The sequence below is a fragment of the Polypterus senegalus genome, chromosome 3, assembly GCF_016835505.1.
Source record: "Polypterus senegalus isolate Bchr_013 chromosome 3, ASM1683550v1, whole genome shotgun sequence".
In the NCBI taxonomy this organism is placed as follows: domain Eukaryota; kingdom Metazoa; phylum Chordata; class Cladistia; order Polypteriformes; family Polypteridae; genus Polypterus; species Polypterus senegalus.
The window spans coordinates 233,857,392-233,871,764 of record NC_053156.1 but is presented as its reverse complement, the minus strand read 5'-3'; the positions used below and the strand labels follow the sequence as shown (position 1 = coordinate 233,871,764).

At 34.7% G+C, this 14,373-nt stretch overlaps 1 protein-coding gene across 8 annotated transcripts in view; it reads left to right on the top strand.

The window, feature by feature from the left end:
* The window catches only part of dnmt3ab (DNA (cytosine-5-)-methyltransferase 3 alpha b), a 592,789-nt gene that overhangs the window by 561,018 nt on the left and 17,398 nt on the right, over positions 1-14,373 (top strand). For 6 of the 8 annotated variants that reach the window (XM_039748778.1, XM_039748773.1, XM_039748772.1 and 3 more), the window contains 6 exons: positions 4,198-4,381; positions 5,546-5,630; positions 6,556-6,701; positions 9,730-9,820; positions 10,376-10,524; positions 11,947-12,047. In XM_039748778.1, the coding sequence (XP_039604712.1) occupies positions 4,198-4,381; positions 5,546-5,630; positions 6,556-6,701; positions 9,730-9,820; positions 10,376-10,524; positions 11,947-12,047 (756 nt within the window). The remainder of the gene's footprint in view (positions 1-4,197; positions 4,382-5,545; positions 5,631-6,555; positions 6,702-9,729; positions 9,821-10,375; positions 10,525-11,946; positions 12,048-14,373) is intronic. The other 2 variants (XM_039748775.1, XM_039748774.1) reach the window with 1 other exon arrangement.

The following is a 14,373-nucleotide window of genomic DNA, read 5'->3' as shown; positions in this document are numbered from 1 at the left end:
GTTTAATTCCAGTTCCAATTCCATTTTTTTGTTTTGAATTGGAATTTTTGAATTAATTCCTGAATTGGACCCAACCATGTTAGATATAGTATTTATCACCATTGTCTTGAGGCTTTGCAAGCTATTTATTGTTTAATGACTTCTATTCACATTATGTGTAGTGTATTTACTGTTTATCCTATGTTGCTGTCTGTGGGAGAACTAATTTCTTAATTTTATAATCTCCAACAAATGTCACATACAACATACTGTCACAATTGTCCCAATGTATGAAACCACATCAACAACAACTTTTATTTATATAGCACATTTTTATACATGAAAGTAGAGCAAGGTGCTTTACAATCTTAATGATTAAACAAATTTTCAAAAGAAAGTAAAAACTAAGAGAATAGTAATTTAAACATTTAAATGAGCAAAATGACCACTCTAATAACAAAAACTATGATGGCAAGGGAAAAGAGAAAAATAAAAACTCTAATTGGTGTAATGCTGGTGAAAATAAACCTCCAAGGGTTCCAAGGCAAAAGACTTCCTAGCCTAATCTGGGCATTCTGTAGTATATAAATGTGTCACCATTACCAGGATACTCTTGTGGAGCTTTCTTCTTGTCAGGCAATGCAGACTGTTGCAGAATGGGGCTGTGACACATAGCCACAACAGAGTCTTGGAAGAAAAATAGAAAACCTACAAAAGTATTGATTAGTGACAGTCTACCTAGTCAATAAAATAGCAAATAAAACTACATTTTATGAAAAGAACCACTTTCTGCCTCTCCACCCCCAGTATAATGGAATGCTAGTGATACTACCAATTTCTTAAGAGTTCAAAAATTGCAAATTAAAGAGGTATGTTTTTAGTAGTTCCTTAAGTGTTCAACTATACTGGTCTATGTAAGTAAAGTATTCTAGATATTTGGTGCATAAAAACTAAATATCAACTCACTATTTCTTTGTTTCACTCTCAGAATGCTGAGCAAACTAGTGTTAGAAGATTTAAGATAACAATTAGGAATGTAGGAGGATGTATACACCCAAATATAAGAAGATGCTAAATTGTTTATAGCCTCACAAGTAAAAGTATTTTTGAACAATCATGAAGGACTCAGGCAGTGTAATGATACTTAGACTGGTAAAATATGCGTAGATTTCCTTTTTTTATGCTTAAGATTCTTGCTGGTGTGTTTTATGTGATTACAGTTTATCTCAAAGGAATACATTATAATAACATAGACTATGGGGTTCTCATTCTTTTGTCTTGGCATACCACCCCAGAAATTTTAATTTTCTAAAGTACAACAATTTCTATGGTTCTAAATTGTTACTCAACTGTCATTTTGTAAAACTAAAGGTAATATTTCTTTATCTGCCCAAAATTTAGCATTTTGGGGATTTACTAATGTATTATGCATAGTTTGTGTGGTTGTGTGTGTGAATCTTTTAATTTTTCTTATGTACACCTGTTTTTTAATTAATTATTTTTTAATATATTAAAAATGATGTACTCTAATTTGAAGAAAAAATTAAAAAGCTTTAAATATCTTTTACTTCTTAAAAAATAGACAGGGAGTGATTTCTCCTGAGAGTAACAACAAAAGGGGTTCAATTTATTTGGGGGATTTTGGAGTTGTCCTACTTAGCAACTCTTCACCTACTCTTAATACAACTTTGCCATTCTTCTCCCACCATTCCTCCACAATCTTAAATGACAGCACTTAATTTAAAATGTTTTCCCTAAACCTGTTTTTAAGCTGTTCCTCGTTTAATCTTTACCTCTTTATACTTGGTGCTGCATGACATGGTTTTATTCTCTTATTGATTCTGGTTTCCCAGTCCATCACCACCACTTTATGCTGTACTGTAACAGTTTCTCCATTTATGACTTTACAATTTTTTATCTTTATTTTCTCCCTCTTGTTCCACCCTAAGTTCTTCATCCATTTGTGCCCAGTCTCACCAATGCTCAGCTTGACACTAATGACCATATTACTCCTTGTAAAGACTACCTTTTAGTTCTTTGGATACTACTATGTTGTTTTTTTGCTCCACCATGCAGCAACTTAAAGCCTCCTCCCAATTCTATTGCCTTAGTCCCCTTCCATCTATTTTCCTATACACACAATACTCTCACTGTCATAATTTACATGAAATCTGTCAACTCTCTTCCTTTCCCAGTCATTGTCCCAACCAAAGTTGTTATAGTTTTGCCTTTTTATATAAATTTTTTATATCTGTAGTATTTCTGATCTTACTTGGAAATTCTGTTTAGTTTTCCTTCCTTGTGTATTTTTAGTTTTAATTTCACAAAGATATTTCTATTTTATTTTTATATCTATTAGTTTCAGTTTTAGTTTTACTAATTATGGTATGGTTAAAGAGCTACTATGGAGTATAGTTTTGAGTCACAATCAGACAGAACTATACACTTAATGGGTTTAGATATGAGTTTAATGTTAGTGAAAAAAAGAGGGAGACAATATTTGAAAACATGATTCTGCCACTGGATTATTTTCACAATAGCACGTATTTTGAGCTACGAATGTAAAACTAAAAAAGTTAAATTAATAAATACAGAATAAATACAAAAACAAATTAGCAAGGTTAATTTTTCATCAGTTGTCACTCTCTTCACCTGTAGTTCAGGAGATGTTGCCAACTCAAGAATTTTTCAAGGTTTGTATTACTTCGTTATTAAACTACCTTTTTACAGGAAAAGTGATTTTTTAGCAATACTATGCTGACCTTTTATGTTGACCTAGACAGTCTCTCAATTAGTGTTGTTTTATTTTCAAATAGAATTTCTCCTGGGTGAAGTAGCAGATGAATTATTGTCAACAAAACGCAGACATCTGAGAAATAAACTGAAACGTTACTTACTTGTGATTTTTATGCCCATACAGTAAAGATTTTGTTGACCAGCACAATCTGATTTCAGGCATTTGAATTACATCTTAATATACAAGTTGCGCAAAGAAATGTGGCAGCTCATCATAACGAACATCCAACTCATGCTTCCTGGAATTTAGTTTATTGTGTGCTTCTGAATTAATTGCTGTGTACATACTGTATCTTGGGCACAGTCAGAATTACAGCTAACATGGCGTCATTTATGAATGGACTGAAATTCTGTAAGGGATTATCTAAATATAATACTTCTCTGTAGAGCCTCAGAGATGCAGTGAATGACAGCTATGAAAGTTACCGAGCACATTCAAAACAAAATCATCACCTTGGTACGCTTTACTAACACTTGGACGAGAATTTATCATGCTGCCACTATCTGCTCCCAAAGAACTATCATTATTCTCACACAGTAAACCGCTTTCTTCGTCACACACTTTACACACCTGTATTCAGCTTGTTCTGTCACCCGTCCTCCTTCACCAGTCACTGTTTCACTAGATGAATATTTAGTATGTGGACGGCTCATAAAGGATTACTTTCTGTTTTAGAGTTAAAAGCTGCAAGGGTTAAAGACTAATGGCAGGAATATTTATGCAAAAACCAAATATGAAATTCCTATTTATATATTTTTAATTAATTTCAGGACCCCTGCAGCTCAGGTTAGCCCTTGCATAAGTCCGGTTGCTACAAAAAGTAAAAATATTTTTGTTAAGAATTATTTTATTTCAATAATAATTAACAAATAAGTCAATTTAATTTAAATGTCACACCTGATGCTTTCATTTTCCAAACCTTTTCCTCCTTTTCAGATTTTCCACAATTTTAAAGGAATATTCAACTAATTTTTTTATGTGTTGCTTACCCCATGTAGATTTTAGTGATGGCCAAGACAAATTTTTAATGTCATGTTTTTCTTAGAGAACAGAGATTCTGGTAGAATGGGAACCAATGGTGAACAATACTAGGCAACAGCAAACAATATAAAAACGTCCATGAAAACATATCACATTGCTTGCGTAACATAATCCACATGCCAAGTCATCCAGTCGTATGCTCACAAAGTGCAAAACACATGTATTTTTTGCAAAAATATTGTTAAGTACATACATCAAGAAAAGTAAACCAGTCCACAAACAGGAAGCCCAATGACAGGACTCTTGACCTATAAATGATTGCAAAGAGGCGGCTCTTTGATTCAAAAGTGTGCTCCAGAGTGAAGGTGGTTTGTTTAACCCTGTGTAAAGACATTCTTTGATGTCAGTGTTTTTATTTATTTCTTTTCTTTTTTTATTAGGTGCTTTTGTGTAGAGTGTGTAGATCTTTTGGTGGGACCAGGTGCAGCTCAGGCCGCTATAAAAGAAGATCCCTGGAACTGCTACATGTGTGGCCATAAGGGCATCTATGGGCTACTGAAGCGCAGAGATGACTGGCCTTCACGCCTTCAGCTCTTCTTTGCCAATAACCATGACCAAGATTTTGTAAGTACACAGGATTGAATATGCATCTGTTCATTCTTCTCCATTTTCAATGTATTTCAATGGCATCTGTTTTGTCATGGATTTATACCACAATCCATCCCAGTTATCCCATTTTGCACTATGGTAAGCTGTGAACCTGTAATATCTGGATTACAAAGGCTCACAAAAGCAGCTCTGTTTTATACACTATGAGCAATAGAAGACCTTCTCTGCTTGGGTACTGCCTGTAACCACTGTAAGCACAGTGTTCCCTGGTGATGTCAACTGAGCCGTTACTCTCACTTAGCTCCCATCTTCAGCACAGCACCACCGCTACACTAACTACTATGTTTTTATTTATTATCATGTCTGTCAAGGAGTTAATTATGCAGTTAAGTCCATGTTCCTTAATTGCATTTTTGTCATTGTAAAAATTAGTTATCCAGTTTAAAAAATTTAAGAAGGAGTTAATGCACTACGGGTCATATTTATTAGAATGTAGTTTTTGAAAAGTTATGCTGTATTTTTAATGTAATCAGAATTAAGTCATGGAAAATAGTCCCTTACATTTGAGTCCACACACAGTAAATAACTTGTGGACTTAAGCCTGTACTTTAACTCAGTTCAAATGAATTCTCACATACTGTAGTGTTCATCTCAGAAGATAGGGTCAGATTTATAAATACTAAAATAGCACAATAATACAACATACTGGTATATGAATGTATATTCTCATATATCTCTGTAATTAAATATTTTTAAAGGTCTAATCTCATTCTACTTGAATGTTACTAATGTTATAAATAAATATATCCTAAGATATTACTGATTTCACAGGGGAAAGCAAAACGCTGTCATACTTCTAGGAGAAAATAAACCCTGTGCGGCCAACATGTACTGTACCTTAAGGATCAGGTAATCTAGGCCAGCTGGTCACGCTGATCCTTCATGACCCTTCACCACATACCTAGTGATTACCTCCACTGAACTGCAAGCAGATGTAATGAACACTGTTCATCTTGAATTAGCTATGCAAATAGATGTGCTGGTTCAATGTCAAGTTTTACACTTATTGAACTAAGATGACATGTTAAGGATTAAAGATTAAGAAAATCTGAAATCATCAAGAGAATGTGCACCAGGCCCATTATCATTTTTATTTTCCTTTTCCACTTAAACTTGCAGGATCCACCAAAGCTTTACCCACCTGTCCCAGCAGAAAAGAGGAAACCTATTCGCGTCCTGTCGCTGTTTGATGGCATAGCAACAGGTAAGCAGTCTTAGTATATTTAGTCATTTATTTGACACTCTATATGAAAGACTTTCACCATGAATTACTGCTAATAAAAGAAAGCAGTATCATAATATTTTCCAGTTGTTGACCTGGATTAACATTTTAGTTCTAGTCTGTCTTTCAGTCAGAGGCTAATTTCTGCCTGTAATTAAACTGCTGGCTTTACTTTTCATTTGGGTAGTTTTGTTGCCACTTTTAATGTATGTCCCAAAATATAAAATGTTTTATTTTTATTGTTTTGAGAAATTCAGTAAGCATGTTATTTACTAGAACAGATTACATTTCCTATGTTCTTTTTCTCAAATATTTTTTTCAAATATTCAGTTAAAAGGTACTTGGGTCCATGTACAAAACTGGGCTATAGCAGATTGACCACACATGATCAGATCAACCATACATTATCATTTGCAATGGTGCTTACTGTTTGCAAATGTCTATATTAAAAACTGTTAAAACACCCTTAAACAAAGTAAAAATTTCTTTTTGACTGCCATTTGATGTATTGACACAGTAAGGGTATATAATTAAATGTAATCTTGTTGTGAATTAATTACATTTTTAAAAAGCCTACTGTTTTTTTGTATGCCCATTAATTCATGCCATTCAAATTCAAAATGATACTTTTCTATAAGGGTTGGACATATTATTAAATAATTTAAAGTTTTATACCTCAGCACCTGTCTGTAGTTGCACGTTATTTTACTTAGATTTTTGAAACACAAGGGAATGAAAAAGCCTGTTCAAGTTTGATTCACAACTTTTGCTTGCTGAATGGAGTGAAAATTAATGTAAAGTTGAAGGGAATTTTAATGGAAATCATGTAGCTATATTTAAGAAATTTTTACATCACATCAGATTTGTAAATACAAAAAATAATATTTTATTGGTATGTGTTTCTCAGGACTGCTGGTGCTAAAGGACCTAGGGATTCAGGTGGAACGGTACATTGCCTCAGAAGTGTGTGAAGACTCAATCACTGTGGGGATTGTCCGACACCAGGGTAGGATCATGTACGTTGGGGATGTGAGGAACGTTACACGCAAACATGTGAGTTGTCACCATTCTACATCCTGTAAACTAAATTGAAGTTTTGAAAATGAGGAGACTTGTTAAGCTTCTGCACAGAAGCCACATTTAACGCTCTGAAGTATGTTGTACAAGTAGTAATGTGACAGTTCACACTCAAATTTTTAACATTACTGCAAATTTTAGTACATACTCAATTGAAGAGTTTTAAGTTAGCAATTAGTGTATTTGCCTTGCTGCATCAGAGACTCTGACCTGTTTTCAGACCTGGCTACATTCTGTGTGCTGTTCGCACTTTCTTCTGGTGTTTTTTATCCAGATACTCCAATTTCCTCTGACCTAACAAGAATGCGCATATTAGTTTGACTGGTAACATGAACATCAAATGGGTCAATTAAATTTGACCTACTTCAGGCACTGATCCTCTTGGCTCCTGACTTGCTCTGCCAAGAATCTGGAATGATTATGCCAATATGGGAAGAGGCTTCTGGAAGTACTTTACTGGACACAAGGAAGTTAATAAAATAGATGAACAGGTGATTTAGCAGATAATTTTAGAGTTATAATAATGACGATGATGATGATACAAGCCCTACAGTGGACCACCACCCTGTTCAGAGTTGTTTCCTGGCTTGTGCCCAAGGTTTCCAGAACAGGCTTTGCTTTCAATGACCCTGATTTGGATTAAGGAGGCTTGAGAATGAATACAAAAATAAATAATAAAACTGTGTATGCAGTCATACTTTAGAGTGGGCAAGGAGGGGACAATTGCAGCACCACTTTTAAGTACATGAATCCATTAGAGATGCTTAAAAACAAAAGGTCAATATTTAAGAGTGGTTTGTTTAAGAAGATATCAATCCAATTTAGAATTTTTATCAGGAGCCTAAAATTTTTGTTTTCCAGTCCCAACAAAGGTAAATCATTTTTATAGGCACAATGCATGAAGGTTTTTTCTCTGGAAAAAAAGTGAAAACTTTAAAACTGTTGATTAGCACCATCTTAAATTTCTGCTTGTTTCCAAAAAACGCACCATGAAATAAGAAGATCATAACAGTTAGTGGCATGAGTACAGTCAAAAAGTCTGATTTTATACCTTGCATAAGTATGACCTTTCATTCATTTCCCAATCCTACGTACTCCAGTATGAGATCACATGTATTGAATACTATCCCAGAATCAAAGAAAACACCAAATTTAAACAAGATTCTTATCTGTCACTGAGCACACCCAGTAACACCCCTGCACCATTAAGTTATTTTCAAGTCATCAGTCAATCTATCTTAAGGCCATGTCACATTAGGTGACTTTCACAGTAATATTCAGTTATAGCCTTCATTCACATAATCTTAGCAAGTTGGAGGCAGCCTGGGCCGTGCTCTCCTGAAGCCAGTTGTGTAATGTAACATGCCCAGCGACTCACTCCCACTATTCCATAATTTGCTCAGACAAAATCACATCTGTTTGATTTTGCCTTCATTCATAAGGGGTGTTTGTGTGCATGAGAGCTGACAACCAATGAATGAAAGAAAAAAGGGCAGAGATTACATACTTGATGTACTTCTAAGATCATCTAATTTCAGCTCTCCATGTTCTGTGCAATTCCTTGTGAAAGTCTGTTTACCTTTGTATCTTGTATGATCTGAGAAGTTCTCCTATATTTGGTCATGAATGTTCAAATCCTGTCTGCAATTCATCTTGCAATTGAAATGGATTTCTGTACCTACTGTGCCACTTCTGACTTAAACATGTTGCCCATTACATATTTCTGCAGCTATGTACATTTGTTTTGTTTTGGTTTTTTTTTGTGTGTTTTTCTGTTTTCTTACTTTTTAAGTCACCCCTTGTTTTTATGTTGTTGTGACTTACTGTTTGATAGAATTAGATGTTCTTTATTTTGTTGGTTTGAGTTCTGCTTTACAGAGGTTTTTAAAGTGCCTTATTAGTGATTGTTCTATGAAAGCTGCTTTATAAATATTAGTTACATAAGCGCAATGCATCCAGAATCGGACTAGATAAGAAATGCAATAACCCCTACCATCACTAAGTGGAGGGAAAAAGCCTGTGGTAGTAAATGACCTCACACAGATCTTTCTGTCCGAGGGTCCACATCAGTAATAAGGACTAACAATAATTTTTTAAAAAGAAATTACACCCTTTTTCAACTGTATGGCTTTACATGTCAGGGTATGCTATACTTTAACTCCTCACTCTTGAAATGAGATCAATCTAACCTCTGGTGACAAAAAACATATAACAGATTTTACTTTATCATTATGTATTCAGCAAAAAATGAGCCAAAATAAAGAAGCCAAGTGTGGAAAAAGTCAGTACTACATTTCTGCTTCCCTCACAGTTAAGAAAGCAATCAGAAGCAGGCATAATAATCAAGTGCAAGAAGTGCTACCACCTCCTCAAGTATAAAAGCTGAACCTTTTGCCAATTTGGTCTGAAGCATCCAGGTTTTCAGTAAGAATATGCCAAAGACAAAAAACAGGAAAATTTAGGAAATGTGGCTTATTTTCACAGAGCAAAGATGTGCAGTTAGATTAAATAAATTATAAGTATATGTGAGTGAGTGTGTGCCTGTGTGTGCCCTATGATGCTTTCCATTAAGGTTTGGTTCCTACCTTGTACCCAGTGCTACTCAAATAAGTTGAGTAGTTTGGCAAAAGTCAGTTCAGAATATAGATAAAGATATATGGAGAAGTCTGGTTCTGTTACTGTTACTACTACTCTTGCTTTCATAGTAACATATTTACAGTATCTTCACATTTGCAAGACATAAGCATCACGTTTTATAAACATTTTAAATTATTTTAATTTTCTCTTTTACATTTTAAAATATTTTTTCAGTGTTTCATTATTCTGTAAATCTGTTTAATTTATTAGTATCTATATAGACAATTAAAAATGTGAGCAAGCACATATGACTAACAAGAATAGTTGAGTTTTATAATGATATAGTCATATGGGCAGACACCTGCATCATGTTATTGAAGGTAATAATTGTTAGCCAAGTTCACGTCATCTGTTCCTCTTTCCACAGATACATGAATGGGGCCCCTTTGATTTGGTTATTGGAGGAAGCCCATGCAATGACCTTTCTATTGTGAACCCTGCAAGGAAAGGCCTTTATGGTAGGAATTCTTTCCAAATATGAAATCTGTTTGTTTTAAAGTGTAATATGCATTTCTTCACTGCAAAAATGATTACATCACAGAAATCAAAGATTATAGCATTTAACATTTTTAAACATGTATTTACTTTGATATTCCTTTTTAAGGGACTTGATGTTGTATTTTTCACTACCAAGTGAACATAGCCCTGATTTCTAAAGTACTGTATTAACAGGCCTTCACATGGCAAACCCATACATATTGTATATTATTGTATTTTTCTGTCAATTTCTTATTACAAAGTACTAACACCCTGATCATGACCCAGACCTTCACCCTCCTTAGGATTAAATGAATTTGGTAATGTTATGTAGTGATACTGGCAGTTATGTTTGTAAGTATGTACATGCATTATGAGCTTTTTTTAAAGTACTGATATATAAATAAATAGAATTAGATTGACCATATATCCACTAAGTTGTCCACAACTTTTCTTTATTGCTATTTTAGTCAGCATTTTGTAACTGACAAAAAGCCTATTCATCATTTGTTTTTTTTTTTTGGTTTTATAAACAGAGGGGACAGGGCGCCTTTTCTTTGAGTTCTACCGTCTTCTCCATGAAGCACGACCAAAAGAAGGAAATGATCGGCCCTTCTTTTGGCTGTTTGAGAATGTGGTTGCAATGGGTGTCAGTGATAAAAGGGATATCTCTCGCTTCCTTGAGGTACTTAAAACATGTTGACTAAGTAAATGTTATTGAAAATGCCAAAAATCCTTCAAGCATGTGGACATGTGCCATGTTTTCATAATTACTATTATTACTTATATTTTACAGTATATTTACATATGTTCTCAAAACCTGAATCAGTATGGATTAATACTGTATATGGTCATAGCTTTAACTATTTTGGATTTCACTCTGTGATGCTGTTAAAGGTACTATATGAAATGTTGATTATCAAAGCACAGTGTTGTAGAATAATTTTCCACTAAAGCAAGAAAATTTACAAATTGTGAGAGGTATGTGAGACAGACATTTCTGTTTTAGTACTTCTTAAATGAACTTTAGGTTTACCGTATATACTCAGATATAAATCGGGTCTTGAAACCTGAAAAATCATTCATAAAATCAGACCCCGACTTATACACCCGTTCTTCTTTTTGCCTCCTCCAATCTTACATCAGTTTCTCAGACGCATCAAATTTTGTTGTAGCAGCACAGTTACCAATTTCTTTCGCCACTTCAAAGACGTTTAATTTAAAACCAGCTTTGTATTTTCTTCTGATCGAGCGCTCCATCGTAGATAAGGGATGCTCTTACGGTAAAGGTGTATGAGGGTGTGAGATACAAAAAACACAAATCCGTGCAAACATCACTTCAGAATAGTTTGGGTATTACCATGTGGTCAAGTAGGCACAATATAGAGAGAGAGAGAGAAAGAAAGAGGCTAGGAGCATGCACTGATACAGCACATTGCCTCACCCACATAGAAAAAAAAGGCAGTGTGCTCCGTAGTTACTCTCTCAAGTGGGCGTTAGCCTATCATAATCTCTTGGACCAATAGCATGAGTTTTCTGCATTCGACTTATAGGACCGACATTATAAAATACCAGAAATTATACTGTAAAATCAAGTCCCGACTTACCTGCGAGAGAACTTATCCGCGAGTATATACGGTATATAAACTACGGCTTTAAATTCAAGATGAATGGACATGTTCAAGAAAGTAACAATTATTTGAATGTGTCTAAACTTCTTAACATTAGCAAGCATAAATAGTTAAAGTATATTTCTTATATATAACTATTTGTGTAAGTGTTAGGTATAGTGAAAACCTGCAGCCAAAATGGACAGAAAGACCCATGTTAAAAACAGTAAGGTGTTAAAACTTGAATATGACTCTAGTTATAATATGTTAATGTGCTTATGCTAATAAAATGTTCAATAATAGCATTATCACTTTGTTCATTTATACATATATGATTTGCATTATAAACTTTTGAAAACACAGATTTATGAAATGTGTAATCTGTTATTACCATTTAACCATGAACTTTTCTAGATGTTTTCAAAAAGTCCTTCAATTGTGATTTATTGATGTGTGTGTACCATTCTACTCAACCTTATTCTTTTTGTCTTCTACAGTGTAACCCAGTAATGATTGATGCGAAAGAAGTTTCTGCTGCACACAGGGCTCGCTACTTCTGGGGTAACCTTCCTGGTATGAACAGGTTGGTGAGAGAACGGTGAGGGGATACAGAGTTAGTGCCCCATAACACACCACTCTTAGGCAAAATAATTGCTTTACTGTATGCAGTCTAATAGGTACCTTTACTTATACTTTTAATTTACTTCTGACACTGCTTTAGCCTTTTCCAACTGTATTTGATAAGCTAGGTGAGCTAGTCTGCATAAAAGGGTGTGAAAATCACATTAATGAATAAACACTGCAGTGGCTTTATAAACCACTGTGTATGTATGTGACTTCATAATTTACAGGTTCAAGCGCTAACTCTAGAAACAGATAATATGCTTAATGCAATTCATCGTCATTTTGGGAAGCTGAACTTTTCCTAGTCGGGGTGCTAAACGTTTCCAGAACCTACTGACACTCACACAGGGCCAATTTGCAGTCATTAATTAACTGAACACACACATACACATCCTTAAGTACAGTATATGTAAGTAAATTATATCCATACTAAGGGATGTGGGAAGAAAACTGAAGTACCCAAAGAAAATGTATAAACTCCAAATCTAGTCTCATAAATATGGTAAGGCTATCTACTATCAGGAGAAATTATTCAAGCTGGCACTCCAACTCTCTGTCTCAAGTGAGAGATGGCAGAGGTTGGAGATTGGTTACAGCCACCAATTCTGCCACATAAAGCAGATATCTGTCAGCCAGTGTCAGATTTGGCTGCCTAGCCTGTAATGTATCTTTCCTGCTCAGCAGGTCTGATTCTGTCAGTCTGACTGTGCACTCTGCTGGTTATACTAACCATTGTGTCACCATGCCAGAAGGAAAGACAAAATAAAAAAACAGCCAATATTAAAATTTATTTAAACACAAGATTAATAAGTGAGACACATGGAAACCATACTCATGGGTTTCAAGATTTACTTGTAAGGTCAAAAGCATGCCAAGTCCAACTGGCCATGCAGTCTTCCTTAGGCATTCTGGAAGTTAGCAGGCAGCGGTTTTTAAGCAAATATCAAAGGAATGTCGCTACTGTAACAAAGCAGACTGAACTTTACAATTTACTTTTTTTTTATTTCATTGATTTTATTGTAATCATTCCATACAGATAGATCAATTTTTACAAAAAATAGGATTGAAAACAAATCAGCCCAACCCCCACCCCTGAGAAAGAGAGAATGGCCAACGGAGTAAAACTTAAAGCTGGTCAAAATACCTAAATTGATGAGTTTAATAGGCGGATAAAAAAAAGGAAAATGGGAAGAGAATCTATTTCCTCAGTGCTTTAAGAGCTTATTCTAAAATATTATTGATTAGATCCTGCAAGGTTTTGAAAAAGTTCTTCACAGATCCTCTAACTGAGAATTTAATTTTTTCCAATTTCAAATACGGTGGTATAAAACATCAGTTACCCACTGACTTAAAAGAGGAGGGTTAGGATTATTCCAGTTTAGCAGAATAAGTCTGCGTGCCAATAGTGTAGTAAAGGCAATCACAATTTGTTTGTCCTTCTCTGGGTTAGAAGGGATTGTGACACCAAGGCTGTCTGAAAGGCACTTAAAAATTTTTGTCCAGAATGGTGTTCATTTGGTGAAGGCCCAAAACATGTGACCCATTGAGGCTGGGGCTTGATTGTAGCGTTCGCAGCTTGGATCTTGTCCTGGAAACATTTTGGACAGTTTTAAGCGAGACAGATGTGCTCGATATATAATTTTAAATTGAATAATTAAAAAATATGGGCATATGGAGCTCGAGTGAATTCTCTGCATTGCTACTTTCCACTCCTTTTCTGATATATTGATTAAGAGATCTTTTTCCCAGTGTCCTCTTGGATCTTTGAAAGAAAGGGACTGTAAAAAATATATATATATATTTTTTTTTATATATTGCAGAAATGCTGTCTGAGTCCTCAAGACTAATCAATATTTTTTTGTAGCATAGAGGGAGGTCGGAGGTGAGGAAAACTGAGCAGGTTCCGTTTGACAAAGTTTCTAATTTGAAGATAGTGAAAGAAATGTATTGCTAGAAAGTTAAATTTGGAATGTAATTGTTCATATGATGCAAAGATGTTGTCTATATAAAGATCTCTAAGCAAGTTAATCCCAAATGTTTTCCAGATATTAAAAACTGCATATGTTTGCAAGGGTTGAAAAAGGTGGTTCTCATGCAGAGGTGCCACAGATAAAAGATTCCCCATCTTAAAATTATTTCTACATTGGTTCCATATTCTGAGTGACTGAAGCACATAAGGGTTATTAGTATATTGGAGATAACTTGCATTTATTGGGGCACAGAGCAGGGAATATAAAGAAGTACCGCAGGATTTTATTTCTATTGCTGACCAAGCCTGTGTATGTTCTCTGTCTATTTGT